This window comes from Dicentrarchus labrax, unplaced genomic scaffold (genome assembly GCF_905237075.1).
Source record: "Dicentrarchus labrax unplaced genomic scaffold, dlabrax2021, whole genome shotgun sequence".
NCBI lineage: Eukaryota > Metazoa > Chordata > Actinopteri > Moronidae > Dicentrarchus > Dicentrarchus labrax.
In genome coordinates, this window is record NW_026136723.1 from 17,734,006 (window position 1) to 17,750,782 (window position 16,777).

Consider the following 16,777-nt stretch of genomic DNA (forward strand, 5'->3'; position numbering starts at 1 on the left):
AATAAAAAGCGAGACAAGAGCTATGTGCATTTGTGCGTACATGTTAGTGTATTTTGTCTACATGTCAGGAGGTCAGGTGTGTGTGCGTCAGTGTGTGTGGGAGAGAGACTGATGGCTGTCAGCTTGCATCTGGCAGAGAAAATAAATTAGACTTATGAAGACAAATGAACAGGCTATGGAAAGAGTGAACGGGGGTGGAAGGGGGATCACGACAGAGAGAGGGAAAGAGAGAGGGGGAGAGAGAAGAGGGAAGGGAAGGAATGAAGAGGAGGGCGACATAATGAAGGAGAAAAGAGGGATATTGAGAGTATGCAGTGGCAAGGATATGAAAGGAAGGAGATGGAGCGGCGTTGCCAAGTAAGAGAGTTCCTTTCGGCAGCCAGTGACCGTTCATTAAGAAGGACGGGCACACAGACAGGCCTGCTGCTGGCAACAAGAGAAGCTTTGGCTGCGGCTTCTCTGCCTGCAAGGGAAACATATATGTGGGTGTATGTGTGGGTATGTGTGTTTGTAGGTCCAGTGCCAGTATGTTAAAAATCCTGAAAATATATCTTTTTGCTTTAGCTGAACACTTTATAAAGACTATTCTTTCTTTAAACACAAGGCTTTTACAGCCACAGTGTGGCTTGGATACAATGTGTGATCACTGGGTTTGTATCTGTGCTGGAAATGTCTCTCAGTGTGTGTTTCCTCTGCTTGTGTGTTGGTGTCAGCGTGTATCCATGTGTGCTCTATCTCCGCAGATTTGTCAGTGTCTATCCCATGACACACTCCCCTCGTTGCGAGTGGAGGAGAGCTCTCGGGGGGCTTTGTCACGCGGCGGTCTGTTCTTTTCCTGAGGCCTGGCGCCCCTCGTTTGATAAATGACACATGTCATTCTGTCAGCCCCTGCCATCCGGGCTGGGAGGCCCCGAGCTGATGTATGGCCGCCCAGGCTAAAGGAAATCAGAGTGTTTTGGCAGCGCCCTGAGAACATGGCCTCTTATAAGCGGTGTGTGTATGTGTGTTTGTGCCTGTCTGTCTGTGATACTGAGTGCATGTTTAATTGTGTGTGTACGTGCCTATTAGTAAGTGTCTGTGTCTCCGCAAGCGAGTGTGTGTACGTGTGTGTGTGTGTGTGCATGTTCTCAACCTGTCAGGCGGACGGGCAGAGGGAGACAAATCATCGTCATGGCCGCCCCAGCTGTTCCCCAAATTTGGTGCGAGGAGGAGAGCGAAGGAAAAAAAATCCTGCCGTTTGAGTTTTAAACGGCTGATGCTTCCCAGAAACGGGAATGAGTGAGAGGACAAGTGGGCGCGCGCCACACACACACACACACACACACACACACACACACACACACAAACTGAATCAAAACTCCAATGCTGGAATAGGAATCAGGCCAATCCCAGAAGGAAGCAACAGACAGCCGGAGTGGTTTTCTTGAAAACAAACATTGTGCGCACACACACATAAACACACATGCTTGAAACATACACAGATATAAACACATGAACACAAACTTTGGTCAAGGCATTTACACCTTAACCAAAATAAAAAAAAGGCCGGCAGGCAGGCAAAACAAAACCTTAACCGTGTTTACTGAATTGTCAGACATCCAAAATCTCAATCAGAAAGAATTCTTACTCTTCCCGTCTGCTTTGTTTCAAGCATGTGAGTTTAACCTTTACCACAATTTGACTTTAATCCCAACACTAACTTTCATCCCATTCCTCACAAGATTTGCTCGTAAAAAATGTCTCGAAATGTCCTCGCCAAACTATCTCCTGGTGCAGACCATCCTTACACCCACACACACACACACACACGCACACACACACACTTTCCCTGGTGGAGGACAGTCCCACCTGGACGTTGTGAACTCTGTATGACCCCGTTTGATTGGGCGCCGGCCGAACTCCCTCCCCCCTCCTCTCCCACGGAAAAGAAGCGGGAGAAGGGAAAAAAACAGCGTCATTAAGCTGTGAGTGATGAGTGGCAGCCATGGGTGACATCCTCCCCTCTCTCTCTCTTTCTCTCTCTCCTCCACTATCCAACTGCTTTCACTCTCCCTCTCTCTCTTTTTTTTTCTTCTCCACTGCCTTGATACGTTTCTCTCTCTCTCTCGCTTTATTCACCTCTCTCTCTCTCCATCCCTCAACCCCTCAAGTCATTTCTCTTTCACTCCTCTGTTGCTTTGCCTCCTCTTTTTCCACTCCCCCATCCCTCTCCCCACCCTCCTCCTCCTCCTCCTCTTTCCTCCACGGTTCTTTTTTGTCTGCTGTCACTCTCTTTTTCTCCTCTTTTTTTTCCACCCCTTTATGCCCCTCCTCACACACATACACACAATAGTGCCTCACTCAGTCCTGTCTAGCTCTCTGGCCGTGGTCATGTAGACACTCAGCTCCTCCATACATAATAGATCCCAAATATCGAGAGGAGGGGGTGCAACATTTTCACCCGCTCAGGATTGTGACATCAGCACTGCTTCCACAGTAGCTCCACTGTCTGGCACTGCAAGGCTAAAAATGTCCAACTGCAGTTTTAAAATAGTTTTAAGGCTTCCTATGAATATGGGAATAACTTCTATTCAGACAGGCCGGTTCAGTCATGTGGTTCATTTTCTGTCCCAAGGAGAGCACTTACAGCAGCTTAGCACAAGTTTTCCAGCTCTTAGATGTTCTAAACTTTTAATTAAACCACATGGCCCAACGCCGTATCTTGTCTTTATTGGAAATAGAGTGATAGATTAGCCATTTTTGTTGCTTCCAGTTTAAGGATTTAAATGCCTGCAATAATCTTGTATCTTGTAATAACTTGTAATTCTCTTTGTCACTTGGGGAAAAAAAATTGCACCAACGCGTTCCTTTTTCTATTTAATGCAGATTTCTATAAAACAGGGGCGGGAAAAAATAGCGGTTCTTCAATACAATTTCGCATCGATGCGCAACGGTCGCAGTATTTTCGCCTCTCTGTCGTCGGCTAGTGATGAAGTCACAGGAGCAGAGTGAGTCACGAGGTAATTGACTCAACTTGATAAACTTGTTGTTAATTAGCGCAAACTATTCTGCTCCTTGATTGTGTTGGACCAAGTTTAATCAACCAATCTTGACATTTGCATTCTTCTTACTAACAAAAGCTTCATATGTTGGTATTTTTGTATTTCTGTGGCCTGTCCTCTTCCAGATCTCCATGGGGGAGAGGAGGTTGTATGCATTCACTCTGAGAGATCTGAAGTTGTTTCAATGTTATAATCGTCATCAAAAATGCAATATGATGTATCAAGCTTCTCAAATGTAAAAGTTCTTTTTTAAGAAACTGCTCCTCAGTTGTGAGGATTTGCTGCTTTTCTTATTCTTTTGTGAAAGAAAACTGAATTTATGATGACATTGAATTGGGATTTAGTAAGCTTTGACAGTCATTTTTCACTATTTTCAACATTTTAAAGACCGACTATTAATTCAGTACATGTATTGATTATTTAGAACATTAATTAATAGCCATTAAATTTAACTGTAGCACCCTGAATCAAAACTAAATTAAACTGTGATGTTCAATGAAATCTGCAACCCTACTACATTATCAGTAATCAAGTAATGTTTTTGGTAAATATAAAGTATATTTGTAGCTGATGGTTTCTGTCCAGTTAGATGTAAATATTGCTACTGAGTCATGACTTCGGACTTCCAGTTTAATTTGTATAGCATCCAAGTCTGGCGTCAGTTATTGTTAAACCAGTGAAGTTTCAGAATGAGGCTCCAACTATGAGGCAAGGCAGGAAAAGGAATGAAGTGACACAGAGAGAAGATGGAGAGGAAAAACAGTATTAGTTAAGTAAGAAAAAGTATGTCACACTCACCTAGAAATGACTCACACACACTGGGAACGTGGCCACTCTTGGACTTTAAATGTAAGGCCAGACAGATTCCAAATATACTGTAAGTATTCAGCAAGATGACAGCTATATTACACAGACCTTCACAAAGGTCGCAAACAGCAAAGTATAAGGTAAGGTAGGGGTTAGAAGCAAATACTACTAAATGGACATAAATGAAGCAGTGACACAGGGTTCAGAAGCCTTTTATGGCTGTTATTTTGGCAGGAGGAAGCCACAATCATCAACAACACAAACAAGCTCAAGATGTTTACTGTTGTGAATGGATAGAGTGCCTGTACGGTAAATACAGCCAGCAGCTGGTTAGCTTAGCATAGCATAAAGACTAGAAAGAGCTAAAATCCACCCACCCTCACCTCTAAAGCTGAATATTAACACGTTATATCTCGTTTGGTTAATCTCTACAAAAACTGAAGTGTAAAAACAACATTTCTGCAGTTATAAGGGGTTGTATTGTGAATACTTCCTCGACTCGGCTGCCTGCCAACCTCACAGCGAAGACTTCAGTTGAAGCCGGACTCAGACTACAGGAGTTATGATTCAGCCCTCCTGACAATCGGAGGACAAATGTGGTCCGGGACCTGGGTCAGTACCGATGTTTGGCCCTGATTATCTGGTAATGTGATGGGTTTACCTGACATCCTCTATTAAACCTCCTGACCTGCTTCCAGACTTACTGGGGCCATCATTTTCAAACGTTTTAGATATTTAGCGGTTAAAGTCTGGATGATTACATCGATACAGAAGTGAATAAGAGTTACTGCCAAGCAGCGATAAACTTAAATTTAAACTTAAACTTAGCATTTGAGAATAATGTTAGCTAGCATACTTCTGTAGAGAGATCACTGACTGAAGAATAGACAGCGTGTCTCATCCAGACTCGTTTAGGCAGCTGGTTTTGTTTTACTTACTTTACTACGTCGCGTTACTGCAGCAAGTTGCTCCACTTTGTGTACATCCACTTCCCATTGTGATCACATGGTGGTGCATTGTTCTCTCTGGCACAATAATCTTATAACAATATGCTGTCGTGTGTAACGCACCCTTATTTTAACATCTGTGAAGTTTCTCCTTATGTGTGTGATGCAACTCGATTTCAAAATCGGTTAGGAGTTTCAAACTCCTGTAGTCTGAGCCCGGCTTTAGGTGAAGTAACTTGTAACTCCAGCTGTCAGATAAATGTAGTGGAATAAAAAATATATTACCTTCTTCTAACATACAGTGAAGTAAAGTGGAAATATTAAAGGGAAGTAGCTAAAAATTATACTTAATTACAGTACTAAAGTAAATGTACTTACATACATTATACAAGTGGTTACACCAGACCGATCAGTCATTGATTATTGTATTAAGTTCAATGTTGACGCAGACTATTATACAAACATTATTCAATGTCAAAATGTTTTCAGGGTAGTTAGTCTGATGTAGTGACAGTCCTTGTCATTGTGTACCACCAGAGAGCAGATGGACCAGAGATGCAAAAGTAAACAGGCTGACAGTTGGGTTAACAGACAGACTTGGACACAAACAGAGACAGGTGATCAGAAACAGATGCTCAGGTGGACATTGAGTCAGACAGACGGACAGAGAGCTGGTCTGCTGTGTGAGGGACTGAGTGACGAGAGAGACACACTGACAGTAGAGACATTTGGGTCTACAAGAGGCCTCCTGCTGCTCTCTTGGAGACAGACGACTTAGAGGGACATAGCTGAGCTTATACCCCCCTGTGATTGTCACTGTCTGAGACAACACGGCGGCTCAGGAAAGATTTGGGAGGAATTTTTTTTTTTTTTTTTGGGGGGGGGTAAGCATGTGGTGTTGTTGAACTGACTGGGATCCCGAGACATTATATCCCCTTTCAACTGCCCATCAAGCCGACGACTGTTAAGCGATTACTTTGGGGTAACCTCGAGAAAATTGTGGTCAATGGGTTTCTTTTGAATGAAGGCCTCGAACAAAACTGAACAACAAAAAAGGCTTTGATTCTTTTCCTGAGCAACATGCTTTATGGATAACTGTGTGCTTAATGGGAATGGAAATGGCTCTTGGAGAATATGTGACAGTCATGTGTTCAGACTTCAAAGACGATGATACAAGACTCAACTGCCGTGTGACCTTTTACATTTTAACAACTCAGAAGTGTGACTGCAGGATGTCGCTGCAATCAGACTATTGGAGAGAGAGAGAGAGAAAAAAAGAGGGTTCTTGAAATATGAGAACAAGGCCAGTGGGCCTGAAAGGGTATTACGCTCTCCTTTTCAGACGTCGAGTTCATGTTCTTGTAACCAGTTCACTGACTCTTGAGCATCCGGTGAGAGAGCGATAGATGAGGGCGAGAGACAGGGGGGGAAGATGAAAGAAAATATGAGCAGGGTAGAGGAGAATTGAGTCGGTAAGATAGAGATTGATGACAGATAGGAAGATGAGAAAAGGCTTATAGGGAGAGGGGGAGAGAGAGAGAGAGAGAGAGAGGGCCGGTAATCCCAAAAAAACGAGGAGGGAGAGAGAGAGAGGGAGGGAGTAGACTGAGATAAAGATGAAGAGGTGAGGGGAGGAAAGAGCGATGGCAGTGGCACTACACCAGGCTGCAGCGTGACCTTCCCCAGTGTCCGCTCTCAAGGACAAAGTGTCATCTGTTAACTGTATCCGTTCCCAGATGGCTTATCTGCAGTAAACCAGTGTCCAAAAAAATGATATTCATTGCTTCTCAACCCACCTTATCAGTTAAATAAACACTCCTTTGGGGATAGAAATTTCCGCCCCCTGACTTTTGTCCACTTGCACCAACTGCTGTTTGTATATGCTGAGGCCAGCTTTTATCAGTCTCTATGTAATAAAAACAAGTGTCTTTCTTCTCATGATATACAGTGTTGATTCTTGCGCCACATACAGTACAACCGAGGCTCGCTTTAGAGCTGTGAAGAGAAAAAAAAAAAATACATTTGACCAAACTTCCCGCTTAGTTTGCATGTGTTTAATTAATGTTTACAGGGGGATTATATTCAAAACACCAACAGTATGCAGTTATCATGTGTATTCATATTTGAGCCCATATCCAGCCTTGACCTTGGCAACCACAAAACAACATAAACAAAATAGACTTATTCTATTTGTAAGCCTCCAGCATTTCCAGGGTTGCTTTATAGTTTGGCGTGAAGAATTGATGTAAAGTTTTAATTTTCCTGTTCTGAACTTTAATGGAATTTCTGCTGAGACGCAACATTCAGCCAAAAAGTACTGCAGTAGTTTGTGCCTCGAAGTGACTCTTATTTCTCTTCTCTAGACATTTTCTACAATTGTTTCAAGCCTTCTTGCAAATCGTAGATATTGTTAGCATGTCAGCGTTCCCTTTTTGAAATCAATATGAACTTTCCAGTTTGTTCAGTTTCAGTTAAACAATTGAAGGTTGACGTTGATAAAAACAAGGGATGCACCAAACTTTTTTCTCTCCTCATACTCACCCAAACTCGGGAGGATCTGCCATGCTTCTCTTTGTCTATACCACACTGTGTGCAATCCATTGGGATCATTTTATGTAAGGTAACATGAGGCCACAGAATTGCTGACACAACTTAATGAGTGGAACTGATAGCAGAAACACTGACACTGACAAGGAAACTGTATTTAATGTGGATCTGTCACGTCTGTCCGATGCTGAGCTGCTTATTTAGGTCAGTATAGCCCCACTATTGATTGGAAGGGTGCATTTGTAGCTAAAAAATTATATATCCTTCTATTTAAGGGCCTGTTAAAAATATCTTTAACCCATACAAGAAGGTAGTTTCTAAAATTCTGTTGGCAGGTTCCTTTAGCTGGAATTATTAACACAACAGGGCACCTTGAGTACAAGAACAAGATGTTTCGATTCATTTAATTCTAGAAAACTTATAGCCGGAGAGCTCCACATGAGTGAATGTTTAATTTTAAGAAACGACTGAGAACTTAGAGAGAGAATTTATTGGTGAAAGTGGTTTCTATAACCTGACTTATAATATATCATTTTAAAGTTAATTGTCCTAAAAAGATAAATTATGCTTATATTAAACTGTTCTATCATTATCTGGTGAACTGCTTTGACAAGTTTAAGGGCCAAACTTTGACACTCAGTAAGTTAATATGTCCTTCTCTGTGGACCTACACGTGTATAGCAGCTCTATGGATAAAATATATCTACCTGGCAACAGCAAAGCAAGTGTATGCGTTGGTGTGCATGTCTGCAGTACAGCACAGGCACATATAATCAGCGGTTAATAACAACACAGTGGGAGTCGCTGCCCCACCGTAAATCAATGGGCAAAATAATTGCTAATACACTGGTTATCGATTAACGCGCCCGCCATGCACTCATTTTCTGGGGCGACCGCAGCTAAGCGCTAAAGCAGTGACAAGGGTAAAGTGTTATTTCTCAAAAAGGCACACAGACAGACAGCTAGGCAGGAAAAAATGACTACAGGGCCTCGGCAGTAATTCTTAATTGACACCTGTCAGGGCAATGGCAGCAGTCACAGCTGCTGCAGGAGAACGTCTACCCAAGTCCTGTTCATCTGTCACTTTTAATACCTTTTCTTCACAGCCTCTCTTTCTCTCCCTCTGTTATCTTCTTCCCCTCACCCACACCTTTTCTTTACCCACCATGCTTCAACCCAGATGTTCAAGGCCGGTTAACAGAGGCAACACAACTTCAGGGCTTTGGTCGTACAGGACCTCCACTGGCAACTCACTCACCTCAATACTGTTTTTTTTTTTAGTGTTTGCTTTGTGGATCAAAGGCGTTTTTCAGCTTTAGCTTAACTGACTGAGCTCTTGACTCAAGTATCAGTGATATGAGAGAGCCAGAGATTCAATAAAAAGGGGGAACTGGGAGTGATTTAAACTTCACTCTGCCTGCTATGGTGGCCATGTATCTCCAAAGCCTTATCTCTAGCATGATCACCATGATTACTGCAACAAGCGCCGCCTCACTGGTAATTTCTAATACATCAAGTGGAGCACTAAAAAAAAAAAAAGAAATAAAGGATGCAGAGTAATTTCTGAGATCACTGGAGCAAAATGCAGAAACGAAATATCTGAATCTTTCTGGCTTTGGACAAATTTGATCACAACAGCCAACACTGACTAAGTCTGGCGTCTGTCTGGCGTACGGTGCATCAATCACACAAGAACACACACACACACACACACACACACACACACACACACACACACACACACAGTACCAACAGATACACTGATGTAACATTACACTGGAATTGGTAACTAAAAACATAAAGTGCATTTATGCTAACATACTTAGATGACGCAGACATACAAGACTGCTCTAAAAAAAAAAAAAAACATACGAGAAAGCAACAAAACACACACCAAAAAAACAAAAACCACACTGTAGACTGGAGGCGGTCGAGACAAGGGGCTCCCCTGAGTACACACTGACCTCTGAGTGTACTCTGGACCTCCCGTCTTCTTGCCTTAAATCATGACTTGCCATTTTTCTCCTATTTCTTTACTGCGTCTTGCTTTTCTTTCTCCACACTTAACCTAATTCCCTTTGTCTTTCTTTGTTGGATTCTTAAACTGCTTGAATTATTAGAGAAACTGTCAGTCCAGCGTTTGTGTGAGGAAGCAAATGCAGCTGCCCCACTTTGGATGTCTGATTGCCCACAATTCTTTGCTGCTTTGCCAGATGCTGAATAAATATTAATTAATAAATACAATATTCCAAAGTGTACAGCTTCAAGCATAGCTTCAGTTGTCTAAAGGTGAGTCTAAATAACTGGAAATGAAAGAATGACCACATGCTAAGAAACGTTGCTGATGTTAAATCCCTAAATAGAGCCGATTAGTCGATAAATCAATCATTAGGAAATTAATTTTAATGATCAAACAATGGTTTTAGTCATTCTTCAAGCAAAACGTCAAACATTTGTTGTATTTACCTTCTCAAATGTGAAAATTTGATGCCTTTTTTGTATATCTTTGCTTTTGAAATATTGGTGAGATAAAAAAAGACATTTGAGGATAACCACCTCTGGTTTTGTGAAATTATAACTATAAAAATGTTTACTATTTTCGGACATTTTGTAGAAAAAATTATGATTGATTATATCGATAATAAAAATAATTGTTAGAAGTAGCCCCATCCATAAATCCCGATGGCCAGGAACCACATACAGTTTGTGTAATCCATATGTTTGTGTTGGATACCAGGAGGGTAGACTTGAGCGAAATCAGTAGAATTTATTTTATTAACCCGGCAAACGTTGCCAACCCAGTCTGTATGCTTAAGAATAATCAGCAACCGGTGCCCTAAACCCCCTCAAGGACAGTCATGTGGATGATTTCATTCTTGTTATTATTCCTGTTATTATTTTTACATCCCCGCTGTACATTGTGGCTTTTGTTGTGCAGCTGTTTTGAATCGCAGCCAAAATATCTTTGTGAATGGAAAACAGACACACTGAAAATCAGAGACAATAAATACATGCAGGATGTATTTAAGAGCGAGGATGCTAGTGAGCTTCAGCTCCGTAAAAATGACCTTGTTTTCTTTACTTCTTTGTCAAGGCTCCTTGTGTCGTGCTTGAGCGAAAATCCAGGTTTTCCTGCTTCCTCTGAACCTCATTAAGCTCCGGGATAGTTTTACCTCGCGGCTGCTGCACTGAATGCCTTTACATCGTCACCCGGCTGGCAAGCCTAATTCCCACATATTTTCAATTCGACCCTCTCTTTTCCATAAGAGCAGTCATCGATCTTCATTTGTCACTTAACCTCCACGAAGATGAGGACAGAGAGCGTAGTTGTGCGAGTGTGTGTATTAGTGTGTGTCTTTGATTTCCTGGAGGCCTACTGGCTCTGACACCACATGCAAATGAAACTGCGGGTGTAGCGGAGTGTGGGATAGCAAATATATCCACTGACTCCTTCAGTCAATGTCACCTGTTAATGACACTTTACATACACTGCCTTATCACAGGATCAGAATATTTCACACACGCAGGGTTGCACAAACTCTTCATCTTGCTCACTGATGCAGACTAGCATACACACACATAAACACACCGCTCTGTTCTCATCTACAGACTTTTCACTTCAAATAATATAATTTTTTCCCCCCCTCACAACGCAGCTTCAACTCCTGACAAATGTCATTAAATACTTTATCAGAAGCATCCTGATAAAAACCAACACAAGTTTTCCAAGGTGCTGGCTTCTTAGTTGACAGATGCCGTGAGCTAAATTTCTGCAGAGGAAATACAATGCGGAGTAACAACAACAAAATGTATTAATGCTGCTCGGCTTAGAACTTTGTTCCTGTTCTGTCAAGCAAACGAAAAAGCTGTTACCGGTAAGATCAGAGGGAAAGTATTAAGAAAATCTTTCACATTCAATAGAAGCCACATATATTCAGCTACGCCTAACTATTAAAAACTACCTGCATTGCACATACTGTCTATTTACAATGAGAGTTCATGTTGTGAGCCTAAGTATACATCTAAGCTTGTAACCTTGTTACAGGGGGTGTTTGTGCCCAGTGTTAGCTAGACATTTGTCACACTGGACTGGAACCTCTGCTGTTGACTTAACACTGGAACAACTGGGGTGCATATATGAGATGTGGCTAACACTGAGTTGATTATATCAAGGCAGCTTGCAGACTTGACACCTTGCTGAATTTGTAAGCATTAATCGGTGGGGCCCTGTCACTGATCCGTCAGCTACCTGGATAATTAGGGACCACAGCTAACGATGCCGTCGGGAAGAAGGGAAGCTCAACTTCTCCCCCACCCGCCCACCCTCACGTCATAATTAAGAGACTCCTTTTGCATTGAGGTAGCGATGGCGGCGGTATATCTGTTTAGGGGAGACGAAGGCAGCGGCTTATGTCAGTGGAGAGGCTCACGATGCGAGGTACTGTCTGTGCATCCTGTTCAATCAGTGTGTACCTCATTGTGGCTTCAATCTGGACGTGTTGCTGAGTCTCAGTAATTAAACACATGCTGAGCTAGGCTATATGGACAGATCATTAAAACGTAGCTATGAAGTTCGTTTATTGGAGACACTGAATCATACATATTAAAGAAATTAACAGCATCTCTCACTGCAACCTGAATGCTTGATTTATGTTTAGAGTGCTAAACTTTTTAATTAGTGGCATCAGTATGTGAGTGGCCAGACCCAGCCAGTTGCCTAACATTTCTATCAAGAGAGCAGACAAAAGGCAAACTAATTACCGTCTTCAGTTATGAAGGAATGCATTTCCACACGGTCATGTTATCGCAGCTTGTCACTTTCTCTCCCCTTCATGACCTGCGCTAATTCTGTCAGTCCAGAAGCTGCTCTCTCTGCCGTCAGTGGAGATGAGAATCCAGCACAGGATCAAATGTTTCTAAACTTTTAACATCTGAGAGAGAGAGGGGAAGTGGACTGAGTTTCAGATTCTCTTCCTTAATTCAACCTAAGAGCAGCGGCATGAGTATAAAGACATTAAACCATCCGACTGTGGATTGGTCGCCCACCTTTTTGCTCCGCCTCTTCCTCTGTCTCGGTCAGTAAAACTAAATGTTTTTTTGTCGAGACGGGTAATAAAAAATTATATATTTTTTGCAACTAGACCTTTTTAACTCCTGTGGAATAAATTTAACACAGTGTCACACTGTAATCACACTGACATGTTGAATGATTAGTTGACAGATTCATTACTTAGAGTGACAGTGTTTGATTTAAGATATTGCGGCTGGCAAACTAAAAGCAAGAGCAGACGTGCAGCAGTGCCATTAATTTTCCAACAGCGATGAATACTATGACCTCAGCATCAAGGCAAATACAAAATGATGGCTTCTTTGTATATCTTACATACAATATCTCGCATCTACTAATTAAACTAATTACCGGTTATCTAGCTGTAATGTGTGCAGTATGTTGCTATATTTAAACATGCTACTGATGCCAACAGTTTCATATCAGGCACAGTTTTATTTAAACGATAAAAATAGCTGCTACTTACTACAGTTACTATCAAACTCTTTACAGTATAAAGTTGATTCTGTGCCATTAAACCATGTATGTCAGCATTTCAATTAGGGCTGCAATTGTTTTTGATTAAAACATCTGAAAATATTTTAAAATGTGTCCCACACAAAGTTCCCCCATCCCCAGGCGACGTCTTCAGATTGCTTGTTTTGTCGGACCATGGGTCCAAAAAATGAAAATATCAAATTTACGAGGATTTTAAACAGAAAAACAGCAAATGCTCACATTGTTTTTGTCTCAACCTACAATGGTCAACATGAGTAAAACATAAATTTCTTAACAGAGAAAGAGAAACAAAACTCACTCAGAGTCGCTGTCCCAATACAGTTTGTATTTTGGGGATTTTATCGCCCCTACATTGTTACTCTGATCATAATTTTCTGATATTACTGCATTGTTTACTTTTCATTTATTACTCAAGGTCCTATGAGAAATACCTTAACACAACTGCACTTCAATGAGAGGAGACAAAAAAACAACAACCTGAAAATGACGACAAATGACTGCAGCAAAAGTCTATGCTGCTCAAATTGCACTGCACTGAACTCAACTGCCAAAACTAACAGATGCAGTAATGCGGTTCCAAATGAAAGAACACTGATGTATTGTCACTGGTCATAAACTAGATAGGGTACAGCGCCATTACAGGGTCTAAAATCATCACTGTGACTGATGAAACAGAGCCCATTTGAAATGGCATACAAAGAACCATTGAAGTCTCTCTCTCTCTCTCTCTCTCTCTCTCTCTCTCTCTCTCTCTGAGGAGCAACATTTTGTTTTAGTGCAACTCCAAAGTGACAAATCGAGGTTGTGGAAATATCTGGTAATGCATTGTAAAAATAGCCCTGCGTTTATAGGTGTGTACACCATTTTACAGAGGAAGCAGTCTCACACACACACACACACACACACACACACACACACACACACACACTCACTCACATCAGTAGAGGTGTTAAAGTTTGTGGATTGACCATATGTCATCCACTGGAAATAATGCAGAGACAAAGCCTGCCAAGCTGGGATTGACCATTACTGCCTGTGATGTATGTGTCTGTCACAAAAACAGACAATGAAATCAATATTCAAAAGCTGAGTCGGAATGGGGCCACTTCAGATCTCGGCTGAATGACCACAACAGGCAGGAAAAACAGGAAAACCGACACTTTTCTTTAACGCTCTCCTTTTTGGGGACTTCACCGCTGTTTGTGGCAGAGGTATAAACCGACACTGTTCATTTCCAGCGTGCAGGCTCGCTCTTCAAACACATTTCTCTCTATCCATCACTAAAGCCTCGCGTCAATTAGAAATTACAGCCCCACCGAGTTCAAAGTCTTTCTGTCACAACCTTGATTAAGTCTGCTTAACCTCACATTTCCACCGCCTGCTTAACATTCTACAGCTGTTTTATTCGGCTTTGGTCATTACTGCACCAACTTCAAAGGCTGCTCTTTTCTCCCGTCATTTGAAAATGCATGTCAATCACACACATCTCCCAGGGACATCAAATGGATTCAGGCAAACATGCGACCCCCCCCCTCAGAACAGTTCATGTCTGGTCAACTTAACGACAACGTGTAGGCACAACTGTAAAAAAAAAAAAAAAAAAAGGCTTGAAAACTGAAATTGTGAACAATTTCAGTTTCAGTCCCCACATATTGCCTTTTTTTTCAGTCTATTTTCAGAGACTGAGAATTTCTCTGAAAATATGTAATTATTTAATTCTGCTGAGGTCCTGCCTCTAGCAATAACAACAAAAAAGCTTGTTAAAAAGGTATTAACACAGACTTTAATCTGAAATAAATGAATATTAAATAATAATAGGTTATTTATCAATAGATTTGTGATAAAAGAAAGTTACCTATTAGCAAGTTCATTCTACTAAACTGGGTTTTTATATCAAGTGATATCAATAATACTTCTGTGGTGATTTACAGACCAAGTTTGTGGTGCCAAATCCTGATTTTACATACTTATATCTCCCTATGCAACACTCTTATATTCAGGTTGGGTTTTTAAGTGTGTAGAACTTTGGCAAACATTTATTATTTACTTCCTTTTCCTAAGAGATGAACACAGAGGTCAGGTCAAGAGCTTGGAGTGACCATTAGAGGTAACCTCCCCACTTCACCCTGCAGTGTTTTGGGACTATTTCTGTATGAGATGTTTCCCTGTGATCTCGCTACGCCCCAGCACCCCTCCCTCGCCTCCCCAGCACCCCCCTCTCTCCCTTGTTCCCTCCCCCTCGGGTATTAATCGCAAAGTATTTATCCCGCTTGAGAACTTTTCTTTCAATTTGTCTTTTCTTTGCTCCTCGGCGGGGGCAAAAAGTTATCCTTTGAGGGAGTCCAGCTGCCGGGCGCATGCGTGTCTCTACGGTGAATGATTTACTGATGTTTATCAGGAATGAATAGATCAAAGGCAGTCGCATGACAGGCGATCAATCAAGCATCAAATCAAGGATGGCAATCCCAGAGCGGAACACAAACTGAAAATACGACACTTTCCTTTCTTTCTTTCGGTTTTTTTTTTTTTTCCTTTACTGGCACCAACACATCAGACACGTTAGCCTGTAAAAATGAGATAAGATGAGCTTTGTTTTGGAGAACTTGGATGCTGGCAACCTAGTGGAGGATCAGCTTTAAAAAGCGTTGAAGCTGAAGTGCAGCTAAGCGCATTCATTTCTCAGAGACACAGAATTGGCACCGAAAGCGTGGCTGCGTAGATGAAACAATGCTGTTGCCAGTCAAACATGCCTCAGATGAGCGGAAATAAACTTATTATGGGATGTTAGGAATGTTGGGAAACTATGCGTACAGGCAGAATGAACTGAATGCACATGAAGACTGCTGTCTATAAGAGGAAGCCTAGTGTGTGTCCTGCATCAGGCCTGTAGGCTGCTGGGTAAACTTGTCAACATATGTGCGCATATGCCTGTTAATCGTGACAGGGTGTGTGTGTGTGTGTGTGTGTGTGTGTTTCTGATGGGGGGGTGTTGGTTTGAAGAGCCGGGGCTTACCTGCTGACCGCCGCGGTGCTTGCTGCTTTCTCCTCGGCATGCTGCTGCAAGACTTTCCGCTTGACTTTTCATGCAGAGATCAAAATAGCGGACGAGCTGGAGAGGAAACCGGTGCAACGGGAGGAAATCAAAGCCAGCAGCGTTTCCTCGGTTCTTCAGCGGGATGGTGGAAATTAAAGTGTAGATCCCTCGCAGGGGGGGTGGTGGTGGTGGTGGTGAAGAAGTCTGTTTTATTTATTTTTTTAAATCGATGCAAGTGGAGGTTTAATCTCTACTGATCATTTTAGAATCGATATGTCCGGTGAAAAAAAAATGAAGATTAGAGATCATTCAGAGCAAAATGGGGGCTCGTCCGTTAACTTCTGGCCGATCACAGAAACTCATCGCTGGCTGGGTCGGGGAGAAACTGGCGGAAAGAAAGCTCCGTGCGGATCTCAGTCAGTCGAGAGAGAGAGAAAGAGAGAGAGAGAGAGGGGGGATACGTACAGCTGCCCCTCGCCGCGTTCCCATCAAAATACGCTCACACCGCTCACTTGACTATAACACACCTCTGATCGCAGCAAAAGTCAAGAAAAACGGAGAGTTCCTCTTAGTGCGTTTTTGGAGACGAGTCCCAAAAAAATAATAAGAACTGCGCTGTAGTGTTTCTCTCTCCGTCCGTCCGTCCGTCCGTCCAGGTGCCAGCTCCGGTCTCCAACCTCCGCTACGGTCTTTGGGAGGAAATCAGGAAAAAGAGAGGAAAGAGTGACACGTTAGCCGGGCTGGGTGTGTGTCAATCAGTCAAGTGTGTGTGTGCGCGGAGAAACCCCCGCAGCAATCGGCTCACACCCCGTCTCTCTGAAAAAAAACCCCCTGG

General features: G+C 42.3%; 1 protein-coding gene across 2 annotated transcripts in view; it reads right to left on the reverse strand.

The window, feature by feature from the left end:
- The window catches only part of tshz1 (teashirt zinc finger homeobox 1), a 30,168-nt gene that overhangs the window by 13,035 nt on the left and 356 nt on the right, over positions 1 to 16,777 (reverse strand). Inside the window, exon 2 of one of the 2 annotated variants that reach the window (XM_051390411.1) lies at positions 15,922 to 16,631. In XM_051390411.1, the coding sequence (XP_051246371.1) occupies positions 15,922 to 15,961 (40 nt within the window). In that variant the 5' untranslated portion in view covers positions 15,962 to 16,631. Of the gene's footprint in view, positions 1 to 15,921; positions 16,768 to 16,777 lie in introns of those variants that run through there. The other variant, XM_051390412.1, reaches the window with a different exon arrangement.